This window comes from Budorcas taxicolor, chromosome 15, assembly GCF_023091745.1.
Source record: "Budorcas taxicolor isolate Tak-1 chromosome 15, Takin1.1, whole genome shotgun sequence".
Classification (NCBI taxonomy): domain Eukaryota; kingdom Metazoa; phylum Chordata; class Mammalia; order Artiodactyla; family Bovidae; genus Budorcas; species Budorcas taxicolor.
The window spans coordinates 40143958-40159467 of record NC_068924.1 but is presented as its reverse complement, the minus strand read 5'-3'; the positions used below and the strand labels follow the sequence as shown (position 1 = coordinate 40159467).

Here is a 15510-nt window from a genome sequence, read left to right as displayed (position 1 = left end):
TTGCAGAAATACAAAGACCATAAGAAAATACTATGAACAATTATATGCCAACAAATTGGACAGCTTAGAAGAAACAGACAAGTTTCTAGAAACACATAGCCATCAGAACTGAATTGAAAAGAAATAGATAATTTGAACAGATTGAGCACTAGACGTGAAAAAGAACCTCTAATTAAAAAACAACAACAACAACAAAAAACACCTTCCTGCAAACAAAAGCACAGGACCAGCTGGCTTCACTGGGGAATTCTATCAAGCATTCAGAGAACTTACACGGATCCTTCTCAAACTCTTTCAAAAGACTGAAGGGAAGAGAATAGCCCTAAAGTCATTTTATGAAGCTACCAACACCCTGATACCAAAATCGGACAAAGACAATACCAAAAAAGAAAATTACAGGCCAGTATCTTTGATGAATATAGACGCAGAACTTCTCCACAAAATATTAGCAGACCAAATCCAAACACAGAAAAAGATCTTACATCATGATCAAGTCGGATTCATCCTAGAATCATAAGGATGGCTCAGCATCACAAATCAATCTATGTGATATGCCATATTGACAAAAGAAAAGACAAAAATCGCATGCTCATCTCAACAGATGCAAAAAAGTATTTGATAAAATTCAACATCCATTCGCAATTAAAAAACTCTTACCAAAGTGGGTATAGAAGGAACATATCTCAATATAATGAAAGCATACCTACTGAAATTAATCTTCAACAAGGGAGACAAGAACATACAGTGGGGAACAATGGGGGAAAGAGAGTCTCTTCAGCAAGTGGTGTCGGGGCAGCTGGACAACTGCATGTAAGTCAGTGAAGTTAGAGCACACTCTCACACCATACATAAAAATAAGCTCAAGATGGCTTAAAGACTTAGACGTATGACATGACCATAAAATTCCTACAAGAGAATATAGGCAAAACATTCTCTGACATAAACTGTACCAATATTTTCTTAGCTCAGTCTCCCAAGGCAATAGAAATAAAAGCAAACATAAATAGATGGGATTTAAACTTACAAGCTTTTGCACAGCAAAGGAAATCATAAACAAAATGAAAAGGCAACCTATGGACTGGGAGAGAATATCTGCAAATGATGTGGTCAACAAAAGCTTACTTTTTAAAATTTACAAAAAGTTCACATAATTTGACAATAAAAATAACTCAATCAAAAACGGCAGCAGACCTAAGTAGACATTTCTCCAAAGAAGATATACAGATGGCCAAGAGGCACATGTTCAACATCACTACTTCTTAGAGAAATGCAAATCAAAGTTACAAGATACCACCCTCAGCCAAAAACAGAATAAAATAATGCCATTTGCAGTAACATGGAGGCAACTAGGGATTATCATACTAAGGGAAGTCAGAAAGAGAAAGACAAATACCGAATGATATCACTTATATGTGGAATCTAAAATATGATACAAATGAACTCATTTATAAAAGAGAACGAGATTCACAGTCATAGAAAGGAGAAAGGAGGTGGGGAGGGATAAATTAGGAGTCTGGGGTCAGCAAATACAGACTATTATATAAAAAGACAAACAACAAGGTCCTCCTGTATAATGCAGGAACTATATTCAATATCCTGTAATACACCTTAATGGAAAATAATATGAAAAAGAATACATATATATGTACATATAACTGAATCACTTAGCTATATACCAGAAACTAACACAATACTGAAAATCAATTACACTTCAAAAAAAATAAGTAATTTTTTTAAAAAAAGAACCCACTGACTACCAACCACAGTAACACCACCTCGCTAGTGGTTATAGGTACACTGCTTCTCTTATGATAAGGCCACAAAGGGTCAGGTTATATCCCTGATCCCCTCGGAAGGCTGGGGATGCATTAGGCACTGCAGAGGGAGGAATGTGTGGTGGGAAGTTTGCATAAGGCTCCTGGGCACAGAGAGGCCGGCCATCTCCAGCCCCACAGAGGAGGCGCTTCATACAATGGACTGAATCACACAGCAGCCACCCTGTCTGCTCCTCACCAGGCCTCTGCATCTGAAACCAGCCTCCTCTTTGTGAAGACAAGGTGCTACGGAGACACCTCTAGTCTGGAAGTCTGGAGACCAGTGACATCCTGGATCACCCTCCAACCTGTGCCAGGCCTTCCTTCTGTGAAATGACGCCCCTCTCATCATTCAGAATATAATTCTCTAAAAAGCAGCCCACCTCTGGACTAAGCAACAGGCTACTGAGTAGCAAGTGCAAGCATAAGGGGCCCAAGCATGAAGGCTGGAGCAGAAGGACCTTTCTCTTGGGCCACTGGGTTTCACTTGAAGTTTTCTTGCTCTCAAACTGCCAGACCAGGCCTGGGATCAGAAAGGGTGTGCGTCTGGCCAGCAGCTTTAGGGGATTTTCAGGTTAGAGACACCAGGTCTTATTACCAGAAACCCCCAACCAATACACCCGACCCTTCAGTGTTCCCCTTTCAAGGCTGAGAGCAGCCGTGCAAATGATGTCCTGCCATTTCTGAGGCAAAGTGCATGGAAGCAGAGCCTATTACTGGACTGCATCTGTCTGGCCAGAAATGTAGGAACTGGGTAATCTAGGCAGATACATGGAGAAGAAAATGGCACCCCACTCCAGTACTCTTGCCTGGAAAATCCCACGGACAGAGGAGCCTGGTGGGCTGTAGTCCATGGGGTCGCCAAGAGTCGGACACGACTGAGCAACTTCACTTTCAATTTTCACTTTCATGCCTTGGAGGAGGAAATGGCAACCCACTCCAGTGTTCTTGCCTGGAGAATCCCAGGGACGGTGGAGCCTGGTGGGCTGCTGTCTATGGGGTTGCACAGAGTCAGACACGACTGAAGCGGCTTAGCAGCAGCAGGGAGATACAGGGCAGGAGAGGCGCACAGAGCTCCCTCCTTTCGCCCATGGTCTGAAGTCCGGGTCACCTCTGGCAGGCTCAGCAAGGGAATGCGTGCATCGGGGTACAAGTGCAAGGAAGACGACAACTCACGTGGCTCCTTTTGCCTTCTTCCTCTCCCATCGACGTAATGACTGTCTCTGAAAAGACCATCTGTCCAGTCCGGTTGTTTGTGATCTACAGGAGAACAGGGACAGTGAGTGTGAAAAAGAAGGGATTCTGGACAAATCCCATAAGTTGTTGGTTTTTTGTTTTGTTGTTTTCTATTTTCTGAAGCAGGAGCATCTGTCAAAGTAGACAGAATGCCCACTCCCCACTGTGTTTCTGAGCTCCACCAGCAGCATCAGATAGTGATGAAGAGACAGGGCAGAGTCTGCAGCACGGGGCTGCCAAGGGGAGGACGGAGGCAGTCTGTGTAAAGCACGCAGCACACAGCCTGTCACCTCGCAAACACTTAACACTAGCTATTTTTATCATTCGTGGGGCTTATTCATTTGAAGCTCCAAGTCAACTTTCTTTTCAACAACTACAGGCCTGGGTAGTGAAGGAAGCAGGTTTTAGCTAGAGCAGCCGCTCCTTGATTCTGGGGAATTGTTTTGTTTCCTCAAGAAAGTGCTTAATTATGTGGCAGCCTTGATGGGAGGGGAACTTGGGGGAGAATGGATACATGTGTATGTATTGCTGAGTCCCTCTACTGTCCACCTGAAACGATCACAACATTGTTAACTGGCTATACTCTAGTACAAATAAAAAGTTTAAAAAAAAACAAACAAAAAAAAGCAAGTGCTGAAGTAGGCTGAGAGGAGGCCTGGCCCCGTATTCCTTTAGCTACTGTCTGCCTGGCTTCTGTAACCAGGAGTGGGCACCTCAAAGCTGGGAGCCTGATTGAAACTCAGGCCACTCTCACCCCATCCAAGGCCATGCCTAACCCTCATGTTGGTGATAAAAGAACAGAGAGAACCTCAGGAGCTAGGGGATGGATATTCTTTGATCCCTGGCTCAGACACGAATGACCGTCTAGTATGTATCCTGGAACAAATCATTTCTGTTCTCTGATTCACAGTTTTCTCATTTCTAGGCCATCTTTAAAGTTCCTGCCAGCTCTAATATCATAGGCATCTGCAGCCAAAACAAAGTGGAAACTCTTAGCCTAACGTGCAACAGTGGATCAAATTCCAGTTCTAATTCCCATTCTGGAACATAAGGATCATGTCTTCACCAACATACTTCAAAATTTTTGATGTAAATAATTCCTCTCTCCAGCAAAGAAATAATGTCTTCTTCTTTTTATACCAGATTTTCACAAGATTAATCGATGCTATATATTTTTAAAAGTATACAGTCCTGTATGCAAAGATCCAGGGACTTTTCTGAGGTTTTATTACACTAAGGTGCATTCTTGTATCCCTAGGAAGAGAAATACGTACAATGTTTTCCACACATGTTTCACCACTGAGCTCTTCTTTTATAAAGCATCATGCAGGACAGGAGCTCCATGGAACCCACCCAAGAACTACTACACCACGCGGATGCCATAACTTCACCGTAACAACAACAGTAATATTAACAGTAAGAACAATTCGCTGCTGTATAGTGCTTAACAGTTTACAACACTCTCACACACTCTAAGTCATTTGGCCCCAGGACACCATAAGGTATTCTAGGTGCCAGTCTTCCTATTTTCATAGACATGATTAGTGAGGGTCACGGAGTTGAAAACCATGCTCGCTGCTGGCAGGACACATACTTGGTTATTCTGATATTCACAAGGAGCAAACTGAAGAAGCAGCCAAACCTATTGGCTAATTACTGTCAGAAAGGATGACTGAATATTGGTTTTGACAGGAATAAAATATGCACTTTTGGAGACAAAGACCGGAACTCTCCAGTCTTCAGATGAGCAATGCTAAAGGATTCTGTTTGGCAGGTGGCTCATTCATTTATGTGGGGGGTGTGCTCTGGAGCTGGGCTGTGAGTATACAGTGGGGCTAGCGCCACACAAAGGCTACTTTATAGTCCAGGCAATGGCCCATGAGAATTGACCCTTTAATCCACTGTGGCACAGAAATGCTATTGTGTCAGCTCAGTCATTACCTGGACACTTGAACAAAAGCAAGGCTCTTTTGTGAGAATCTTCATGGCCTTGTGCACAGGCCTTGAGATGAGATCAGAGGTCAATTTTACAGCCTCCAACAATGATCCAAACATCTGCACACCAGACTCTCTTTAAGAGAAAACAGGCCACATGCTTTGATCTCCAAAGTCCTACCAAAGTCACCCTGGAGACATCGCATGCTAGGGGCAATGTTTTCTTTCTCAAATCAGATTGAGAACAAACCTGCTCACTCCTCATGCAAGACTTTGGACCAAGGGACACTTAGACATATGGTAGGTTGGAAAACAGGCCACTATAAAATTTTGAATGGATAGCCAGCAAACAGATGAATGTTTCATGTTGTGGCAATAGAGGTTTTCCATTCTGAAGACTCGAGTATATCACATCTGAGCTCCTCCTAAGGAGATGGTGAAGATCTATTCACCGCAACATGAACTCTATTTCAACTCTCTACTGAATCACAGATAAAAACCTGTGAGATAAATTCAATACTGGGAAAGTCTTTCTCTAAACACTTATTTGCTTCCTTTTTTCAAGTAATAAAAACCCCTGAACATTCCTTTGCAATTGGACTGGCAGGAAGACTAGCGTTAAATTTATTGCTTCAATGCAAAAGCAATTTATGTTTTTGATACATATCTTTCCCCTTTAAATAATCTCCCTCACTCCCTCTGGCTTTTAACCTGTATTTTACCATATTTATGTGTATTTTTGACTTGTGTATCAAATATGTAAACATCTGCACAGCAGACTCTCTTAAAGAAAGCACAGGCCACACCTTAGTCGTCTGATGGGACTGGGCACTGAAGAAAGGAGGAAGCGCTGGCCACGACTTACCTTGTGAATTTCTCGGTGGACGTGGATGGTATTATTTCCCACCTTGGTTTCTGTGTTGGTCTCGTTGTGGTAGCTGGGAGGTAAGTGTGCGAGGGTCACTTCTGATGATGTTTTAGCAGCAGCCTCTTCGGCTTCCATCTAATTAAATCAACGAATTTAATGAGCAATATTGTTTTCTTCTGATACATATCAGAGTCCATTAGAAAAAAAACTACTCTTTTCCTCTTCTGCAATAACAATGGTGTTATTGCTGATAAGTACCAATGAGAACTGAGTAGAACAAGGTGTTGTTCTAAATGTTTTCATATATTATCATCTTACATCTCACAATCTCCCTGTGGGGTGGGTGTTAATGTCCCCATTTCACAACTGGGGCAACTGAGGCTCAGGAAGACTAGGTAAGTTCTCAAGATTCCCAGGGAAGGGCAGAGTTGGGATTTGAGAATGCCCCCACTGAGCAATCCTGACCCCTGAGAGATGCTCTTGGCGCTGCTCCCATCTCCCCATGTCCTAATCAGGAGGTCACTCACATTCAATTCCCTTACATGCCAGCAACCAACTCTGATTCTCTTTGAGAGCATTCTCTGACTACAGAAGTGTGTTCAGTCCACACAAGCACCAAGTGTTAGTTAGTGAACACCCCGGGGACACCTCTCAATCAGTGAAGAACGGCCTATGAGGGTAAGTACCCCAGTGCCCTCTCCGCTCAGTGGGATAGTTTCTCTCTCTCCGAGGACCTCAGAGAGATGGAACCCTAGTTGTCCCTAGAAGTCACCTGCTCATCAGCACAGCCTTTGCTGCCTTTTTCCTTTTCCATCTCCTTCTACTTCCTCCTAGTGTTTCTGGGATCACATCACAAATAAATTACATGCATGCTAATTCGCTTCAGTTGTGTGTGACTCTTTGCAACCCTATGAACTGCAGTCCGCCAGGCTCTTCTGTTCATGGGGAGTCTCCAAGCAAGAATACTGGAGTGGGTTGCCACGCCCTCCTTCAGAGGAGCTTCCCGACCCAGGGATCAAGCCTGTGTCTCCTGTGGCTCCCGTACTGCAGGCAGATTACTACCGCTGAGCCACCGGGGAAGCCCCGCGAATAAATTATTTGCTCCCAAATCCTTGTTGCAGGGCTGAGTGGGGGTGGGCACCAACTTAGCCCCTTCCCCATGACTGGTAGGGTCACAGTTACGAGTCCTTCGCCATCTACCCTCTGAGTACGAGAGACCCCTGTAGAGGTTCAGATGACTCATTTCTTGGTGCACCCTTCTGGCCCTTCTTACACAAGTGTTCTTTAGTGATGTCAGGTTTCTGAGGCCACTATCCTCAAATCATGGGCCTCCATGACATCTATACCAGACACATCAGCCAGATGGAATCTGTACCCACTTCCAGACCCAGACTTGATGAGTGGGCAGGTGACAACTGGACCAGTCACAGCTGACGGGACTTAAACAGAAGATACATCATGGACTAGTTGAGCCAACCAGACACTCTCTCCAGGAATTTAAAATGAGAGACACAAAGAGAAGCTGTCACGGGTGGTTGGCAATTTTCCAACAGTGCAGTCTTGACTCTCGGCTATTTTTATTCCTTTAAATGAATCCTCAAAAAGGATTTTACTATTTTTTAAAAAATCACTGTTCTCTATTCCCTTATATACTACAAGAGGCCCATCTTTTCCAATCTTTCCCAACCAAGTTTGCTGAGCTGGGTATACATGGGGAAAGAATTCCCATGCCTCAGTGGAGCACAGAGATACTGCACTAGAAGTGTGAAGAACACCTAGTCCACATAAAGGCCCAGAAAACCAAACAAGGACTTGGTCAGCAGCCACCGTGCACTGTGCTTGACCCTGAGATTACTCCTCACATATCTGAAACCCGATCACTGCCTCCATGCCTGGGCATCAGCTGTGTCTGAGCCATTGCACCAGTCCCTTCCATATCTCCTTGTGTATTCACAGCAACTCTGTGAGGAAGTATTATTCACCTCATTTGCAGATGAAGAAAATGAGGTTGACCGAAGTGGAGGAATGTCTAAGGTCATCACATTCTTAGTAGGTGGCAAAACTTAGATTAGAACTCAGCTCGGTCTGACCCCAAATTATGTGTTTTTCCTAGTGTAAGATTCTGCTTGTGCTTTTACTGTGGAGACAGGGCATCCTCACACAAGCTAGTTTGAGGATGATTACGAAAGTCTCTAGAAGTCAGTCAGGTCCAAAGAAGAGAGGAAAAAGGCTTCCAGGTGGAGGCGAGCCATGATTGGGCTGTTCTCAAAGGACAGATATGAGCTGGATAGAGAGGAGCATAAAGGAGGCAAAATGGTGGCAGCCTGGATGAGAATGGAGTGTCATGGGCTAGGGCAAGGGGTCCATGCTGGACCCCAAATGGATAAAATGATGGATGATGAAGTAGAGACAGACTGGCAGATGGATCCAGGGTGTAGTTCTAAAGCAGATGGTGATAGCCTAGTTCTCAACCAGTAGGGTACCTCAGAGTCATGCCCAATGCTTTAAAAAATATCTACATATCTGGAGCTGCCAAATTAAATTTTCTGGAGGGGGCACCCCACAAAACAATGAGTTTTCCAGATGATTCTGAGATATTCCCTCCCCTGTATTCACCCCCAGGTAAGAACCTCTGCACCAAGCAATGGGAAGCTGCAGCAAGTTCTGAAGACTAACTGGGACATAATACAGAACCGAGAGAAGGAAAAGAATAGAGTCAGAGAACTAGCTAGAAGCAGGCTGAGAGTCAGAAGTTATATCTGGGGAGGGCCTTCTATTTGGAGGGGCCTCCAAATAAATCTAGAAGAACTCAGGCTTCTGAGAGCTCGCCACTAGATTTGGCAAGAAGTTGCCCCCAGCAGCATCCGAAGACAACAAAGTAGAAAGTACTCAGATTCTGGAGTCAGGGAACATGAGGTCAAGTCCCAGCTCGGCCACAAAGCAGCCACGTGAACTTCGGCAAGATACCAAATACTGGGGTGGCTCATGTGTAACATCTTACAGAGAGACCCAAACGATCTTTTTGGTCAACCCAATATCTCTAAACCTCAGCTTTCCTGTTTGTAAAATGATGATGATTCTACTTTATTGGACAAATGTAAGAATTAAAGCTCATGAAATCCAAGAACTTGATCCAGTATCTGCCATTCTGCAAAGGTATAATAAAGAAAGCAATTTTAGAAGAAGCGAGTTTGCCAGCGGATGTCTGGGTAGGGGTGGAAAAGGCAGAAGTAGATAACATATGTTCGAAGGGTTTGCTAATAAAATAGAGGAGAAACGGATGAAGTTAAGAGACGAGACTTAAGACAAAGGAAAAGGCTTTATAAATTTGTTTTAAGGGAGAGATCCTGGTCTGTTTAGTGATAGAAGAGGAACAGCTGGGAATGAAGAGGAGTCTGGGGATGCTAGAGGGACTAAATCCAGAAGGAGAATAGAACATTAGTGCTTTTACAATTCCTATAGGAATCAGACTCCTCCAGTTTGGCTTACATATAATTGACAAGGTACCAAAATCAGAATTTGCTCTGGGCTGAGCAGATAGTCTTTATATAAAGCCATTTCCCCCTCAACCAGTGGTTATTCCAACAGAATGAGCTAAAGCTCTTTCATGGCACCACAAACTAAAAGTACAGCTTACAATGGAAATTTCAGCCACAACTATTACTGCTGCTAGCAAGAGAAATTTAAGCCTGAAGCAACAGGACTTGTTTCATAGAGGAGGAATGTGAATATTATTTAACATGGCACTCACAAATTGCTAACTCTGTGTTTGTTAAAGGAACAGAGTAAGAAAAACTGGAGAGAGAAATTCAGGCTTGGTGTTGGCATTCTTCCTAGGAATAATGAGTTGATAAGAACATTCTATTGTAAAATATGCCAATTACAGATGTGGTAATGAAGGGCTAGGGAGTGGCTTTATCCTCAAAATATGTTTATCAGTAATAAACAGCCCAGACTGAACCATTTGAAGATTTGCTTCCTCGCCATAATGATCCTATAACCAGAGTTCTTTTTTCCCTTAGGAGAAATCAGCAGCTTGAAGTCAGCTGGAATATTTTAAATGTCAGGAAGTTACTTGAAAGCAGATTCATGGTGCAACTATGTAAACAATTAATGCATCTGGCCGCAGGTCCTTTTCTGTTCTTTACTGGGACCTAAGTAAATAGCAATTATCTTGTGTTTATGAGATTTAAGGGGCTTTCTGGCGATCTCTTTTTAAAAATTAATACAAATAGCCCTAATCCATTGTGATTCTATTATATATCAGACACTGGTGGTTCTTTCGTTATCACTCATACTAGTGCTATTAATATGATGACAATGAGTGTGTTTGTGTGTTAAGTCGCTTCAGTCGTGTCCAACTCTGCCACCCTATGTGCTGTAGCCCACACCAGGCTCCTCCGTCCATGGGACACTCCAGGCGAGAATACCGGAGTGGGTTGCCATACCCTTCTCCAGGGGGTCTTCCTGACCTAGGGATCGAGCATGGGTCTCATATCTCCTCCACTGGCAAGCAGGTTCTTTTCCATTAGTGCCAGTGAGAGCCATTATTTATTGAGAATCAACAATTTCTCATAGTCCTTACAACAGCGACATGAGGGGGCAACTTATATTGCACCAATTTTACTTAACCCCATTTTATATTTTGGCTGCACTGCGTGCCTTGTGGGATCTTAGTTCCCCAATCAGGGATTGAAGCCAGGGTCACAGCAGTGAAAGCCACTAGACCACCAGAGAAGTCCCTACCTAACCCCATTTTTGACAACCAGATCGCATGCTTTACTTGCATCCTTTCATTTAATTCTCCCCTTCACTCCAGAGGTGGACACTTCCTCCAGTTTGGAGCCTGGATCCCATCACTCATATGTGGCAGAGCTGGAATGAGATAAGAAAGGTTGGCTCCCACTGAGTCGGGTGGGCGCAGCAGCCAATGTCTCCCTGGGTAGCAGACTGCAGAACTCAGGCAGAGCCATGTCTGGAGCAGGAAGGCTGGGGCCCAAGCAAAGGCAACGTGGCCAACTCCCATGGAGTGAGCACCAGTACCCTGGACTGTGGGGCCCCGAACGGCTCTGACCAATGAAAAGACCGAGCAGGCCCCCTCGGCCCCTCACCAGAGGCTGGGCCCCGAACGGCTCTGACCAATGAAAAGACTGAACAGGTCCCCTCGGCCCCCTCAGCAGGAGCTACCAGCAGAGGACCGCACTGTGTGGTCAAGTTCACACTTGAATAAAAACGGGGAGGTGACCTGATGAGTCTCAACGGGAAGCCGTGGGCAGGAGGGAAAGTCCTAGAACCCAGTGAAGGGAAGCAGATGACTTGCTCTGGAACCAAGGATCACATGTTCAGTTTAATCAGTGAAGGTGCAGAGTTAAAATTCACTGGGGCCTTCACACCCCTGCCCCTTTCATTGTTTCGTGTCAGGATTCTCTTGCTTTCACAGGAAACAAAGTCTATATTTGGAATCCGGCCTGTCCAGTGGATGTTCAGGTACAGCTACCCAGGCAACCACCTTCCAACCCAGTGTCTCCTTCACCCAGGGCCCACCAGGCTGACTGTTCTGGGAAGGAAGGGGAGCGATCCCCAGACTAAGCAGGTGTGGGAAGAAAAAGCCACCTCGCCTGGTAGACCAGAGCCAGCTTTGGAGGCTTTGCCCAAATGTAGTGTGGAGAAGCAGGGACATGGAGGCACCTGATCTACCAGCCTAGACATCTGATCTCTCACTGACTCCTTCTCTGGGCTGGTTGGCTTCTCTCCAAAGACAGGCTGCAGCCAGAGTCAGGCCCAACAGGGGCCACGCCCACCCACCCCAGGCAGCAGAGCCACCTGGCTGGGCGAGCTGGGCCATCCGCACCTCCTCTCCAGGCAGCCCTGGCAGTGCCTGCGTGCTGATCACAGAGGATGCCATCCACAGCGTTTGGGCCCGGGAGGCGACGGAAGCAAGAAACAGGCCAAGTTTTCCCAAGATGTCTGGTATCTGATAACTAACAGCTGCTATATATGCACATCTATTATCCTCCAGGTGCCACACATATCACAGATTTAATTCTCATGGAAAATTGAGGTAAAGGATGTTAAGGGATTTGGCCAATGCCACCCTATGGTGAATGGCAGAGGAGGGCCCTTGGAAACAAGGTGAGGGGTGGCCTTTCACTTTGCCCCTGCTCCTCTCACCCAGCACCCACTGACACTGATGGAGATTCCAGGTTCCTTCTTTGCCCCACATGGCATGTGGGGAAGTCCAGACAGATTACCAGCACAGCTCAGGGCTTTTTGTCCCCATATGGAGAAGGGGACGACAGAGGATGAGATGGTTGGATGGCATCACCCACTCGACGGACAGGAGTTTGAGTGAGCTCCAGGAGTTGGTGACTGGCAGGGGAGCCTGGCGTGCTGCAGTCTATGGGGTCACAAAGAATTGGACATGACTGAGCAACTGAACTGAATGGCACCCTAATTGTCTCTTGGGAAGTGGCACAAGCTCAAAGCCCAACAGACAAGCTAGGACTTGAGATACCTGGAGCCTCCTCTGCAAAATCACAGTGCTCGAATACCAGGGGCCTTGCAAGCATCTGCTTAAAACAGGATGAGGCCGACTGCACACCTGAAGTTAACTGGAAGGTGATGGCCGGCAGCCTGCAAGCAGGCGGTGACCCCAGTTGTCCATGGGTGGGTCCAGCCGGTGTCTCTGGGTGGACAGCCTCAGATCCAGAGCTTTTGGCAGGAACCAGGTGGGATTTGGGATCACCCCCGCACTGCCTCCAGATAACTCGAAATCTGCTGCCGGCTGTGCCCAACCCCTTAGCGGACCCGAGGACCCTGGCCAGCGGTTGGGGCACTGCTTCGCCAGCCCCCACTGTCACCCGCCTCGCGCTTCCCGGAGCGCAGGCCCCTCGGGCGCACCCACCTCCTCCACCGCGCTGCGCAGTTTGTACTGCGTGTCCTCCATCAGTTCCTCAACCTCGCGGAACATCTCGTTGAGAGTGGCCTCCTCCTGCGGGTAGTTGAGAGCCGGGCCGGGCTCGATCGGGGCAGAAGTCACCGTCGGAGCCGGCGCGGGGGCCGTGGGGACCGCCGCCGCCAGCAGCAGGCAGAGCAGGGTGCCCCCGAGCCGCCGCATCTCCGCCGCCGCCTGCGAGTCCCAGAATGCGGTCAGAGGCGCGCCGACCACCCGCTCGCCCGCGCCGCCGCCCCGCCCCGCCCCGCCGCCTCCGGCTCTCACAGCCTGGCCCGGCCCCTGCGCCCCGCTTCCCCGCACCCACCCCCAGAACGGAGGAGACTGAGTCCCCGGAGGACGCAGCATCCCCAGACCGGGAAGCCCGCCCCCACCCCCACTGCAGCCCCGCGCCCGGATCCTCTCCGTACCCCCACCCCCATACTCGAGCACAAGCCGCGCTCTGCTACGGCCCCCAGGGAGAGCTCCCTCCTGCGAGCAACAGAACTCAGGGGCCCCTACGCTTACACCCATCTCCCCCCATGGCCCTACCCCCGCCCTCCCCGCTCCCCCACCCCGCCTGGGTCTCGGGTTTGAGCCCAGTTCCCTTCTCCACCAAGTCAGAGCGCAGCCGTGCTGCGGCGACCCTACCCACCCCTCCCCCCTGCCCCCTATTCGATCCCCCATCTTGAGTGGTCAGAGAACTCAACACCCCCACCCCCGGGGCTGGAACCAAATCCGACGCCCCGTCCTCCTCCACCCACCCCGGAGGGACCGAGCTGAGCCACCCCCTTCCCCGCCGCCGCCCTTCACCTACCCCAACTGGACCGAGCTGCGCTGTGGTTTGGACCTGCCAGGCCTCGCCGGGGTCTGCCTCGAGGCTGCGGGAGCTGCCTGGTGGGCGGACCGCCGGCGCTAGGAGCTCGGCAGGGATGCGGCAACGCTGGTACCCCCGGCGAGCCCGCAGCGCTCGCCCCGCCCGCCCCCGCCCCTAGGGAGGGACTGCGGCCCAGCCCGCCGCCATTGGCCGGCCCCGGCGCCGGCGACCTCCCACCCCAGGCTGGCCTCCTCTGCCCGCGCGCCTGGCCCTGCAGGAAGCTGACCCCTTCTCTGCATCCCGTTGCCGCCCGGCATCCCAGGGCGGCATTGTCATCTCTGGCCCAGATTCTTGCCACACTTTGCATGAGGTGTTCTTTCTGTGTCCAACCCTCGCAACCTTGCCTTTTCCAGGCTATTCTGCACCTGGCAGGCTGGCACTCAAGGCCCATCACAAACTACTGGTCATAATCCCTTTGCCATGGTTGACTCCTACTCCACCTGAGAAAACCCACCTGTAGCTCCTGCAATAGGTCCTAGGTCCTGAGAACGTCAGCAAGCTCGTTAAGGGCGGCAGAGTGGTTAAGACCAGACTCTGCAGTCAGGCTCCCTGGTGTCAACCCCAGCTCTGCTCCTTAGGACTTTAAGGATCTGGCCAAGTTATCAGATTTGTCTCTCCCCAGTTAGCCCAAATGTAAAACGGAGTTTGGAGTATGATAATTTAAAAAAAAAAATGTTGCTTGCCATCTGGTTCTATAGGAATGAAGTCACTGGCCCCTGAAGTGGCTGACCTTCAGCATATCCTGAAAGGAGTTCAGGGCAGAGATGGCGGCTGAGGCATTCTGTGCTCTGGGAAAATGGCAGAGCAGGCGTTCAGATAGTTAAGATATTTCCGGGAGGGAGATTTATGAACCTGAACTCTTGCATCATCCCATTCTTAGAAAAGCACTAAAACTACGAAGTAACACATGTGTTCCTCACGACTACCAGCCACGTTTTATTGAGATGTGGCCTTGGTTGCACTTATCCCCTTTGCCAGAATCATGGATATGCTGACTTTCCCGCCTCCACCTTACCTCTTTGGAGCAGTTCCACAGAGCTTTCTGAGAGGCTGTCTCATGGACTGTCATCCTCAATAGGTCCCCAAGGAAAACTAAAACTCACAGCTCTCTTGTTTTTCTGAATTCAGTTGACAAGTAGTAAGGGTACCTTGCAGGTAACGAGGATACCGCACACAGGGAAGTGAGGTATAAAGGTCAGCTATTGTAATGAGAACAGAACTTGGTCTATTCACAGTGGTCTCCTTAGGGCCCTGAACAGAGAGCACTCACATAATTTTTGAAAAATACCTGTATTTTATTTGTCAAACTGCCTCCTGTTTTTTCCTGTTACCTTTTCTGTCTGGACAGCCTTCCCTTCTCCCCTCAGCCAGACTAACTCCAACCCATATTTCAAGACTCAGAGCCTCTTGTTACCTGGCCCAGCTCCATCTCATTTCTCCTCTAGGACCACCACACCCCACCTCCCCTCTGCCATGTCCTTCCCCATGGAAGCCCTGACTTGCCATGATCTATAGGTCTGGTCACTGGCCCAGGAGCTCCTAGGAGGCAGGGACCAATTTGCCCACCTTTGTGTCACCGGGGCTTCAGTTATATTCTGTACTTGGTCAACAAGAAATGGATGGACTGGTCATTCTATCAGCTACTATTGATATATCAATATAAGCAGTAACACTACAGAGAACTTGCTATGTGCCAGCAACAAGTATCAACTCATTTAATTCTCAAACAATCTCTGAGGTTGGTACTGCTATTTTTATTCCATCTCACAAATAAGGGAACTTCCCTAAGGTCATGTAGCTCCTGTGTGATTGGTTGAACTGGCATTTGAACGCAAGACTCTGGCTCCAG

General features: G+C 47.9%; 1 protein-coding gene across 1 annotated transcript in view; it reads right to left on the bottom strand.

Annotated features, from left to right (window-relative positions):
* Window positions 1-13724, bottom strand: part of DKK3 (dickkopf WNT signaling pathway inhibitor 3) — a 51147-nt gene extending 37423 nt beyond the window's left edge. The window contains exons 1-4 of the mRNA XM_052652691.1: window positions 13602-13724; window positions 12758-12982; window positions 5851-5988; window positions 2991-3074 (exon numbers count right to left, since the gene is read on the bottom strand). Coding sequence (XP_052508651.1) covers window positions 2991-3074; window positions 5851-5988; window positions 12758-12970 — 435 coding nt within the window. The 5' untranslated portion in view covers window positions 12971-12982; window positions 13602-13724. The remainder of the gene's footprint in view (window positions 1-2990; window positions 3075-5850; window positions 5989-12757; window positions 12983-13601) is intronic.
* Between the last annotated feature and the right edge of the window lie 1786 nt (window positions 13725-15510).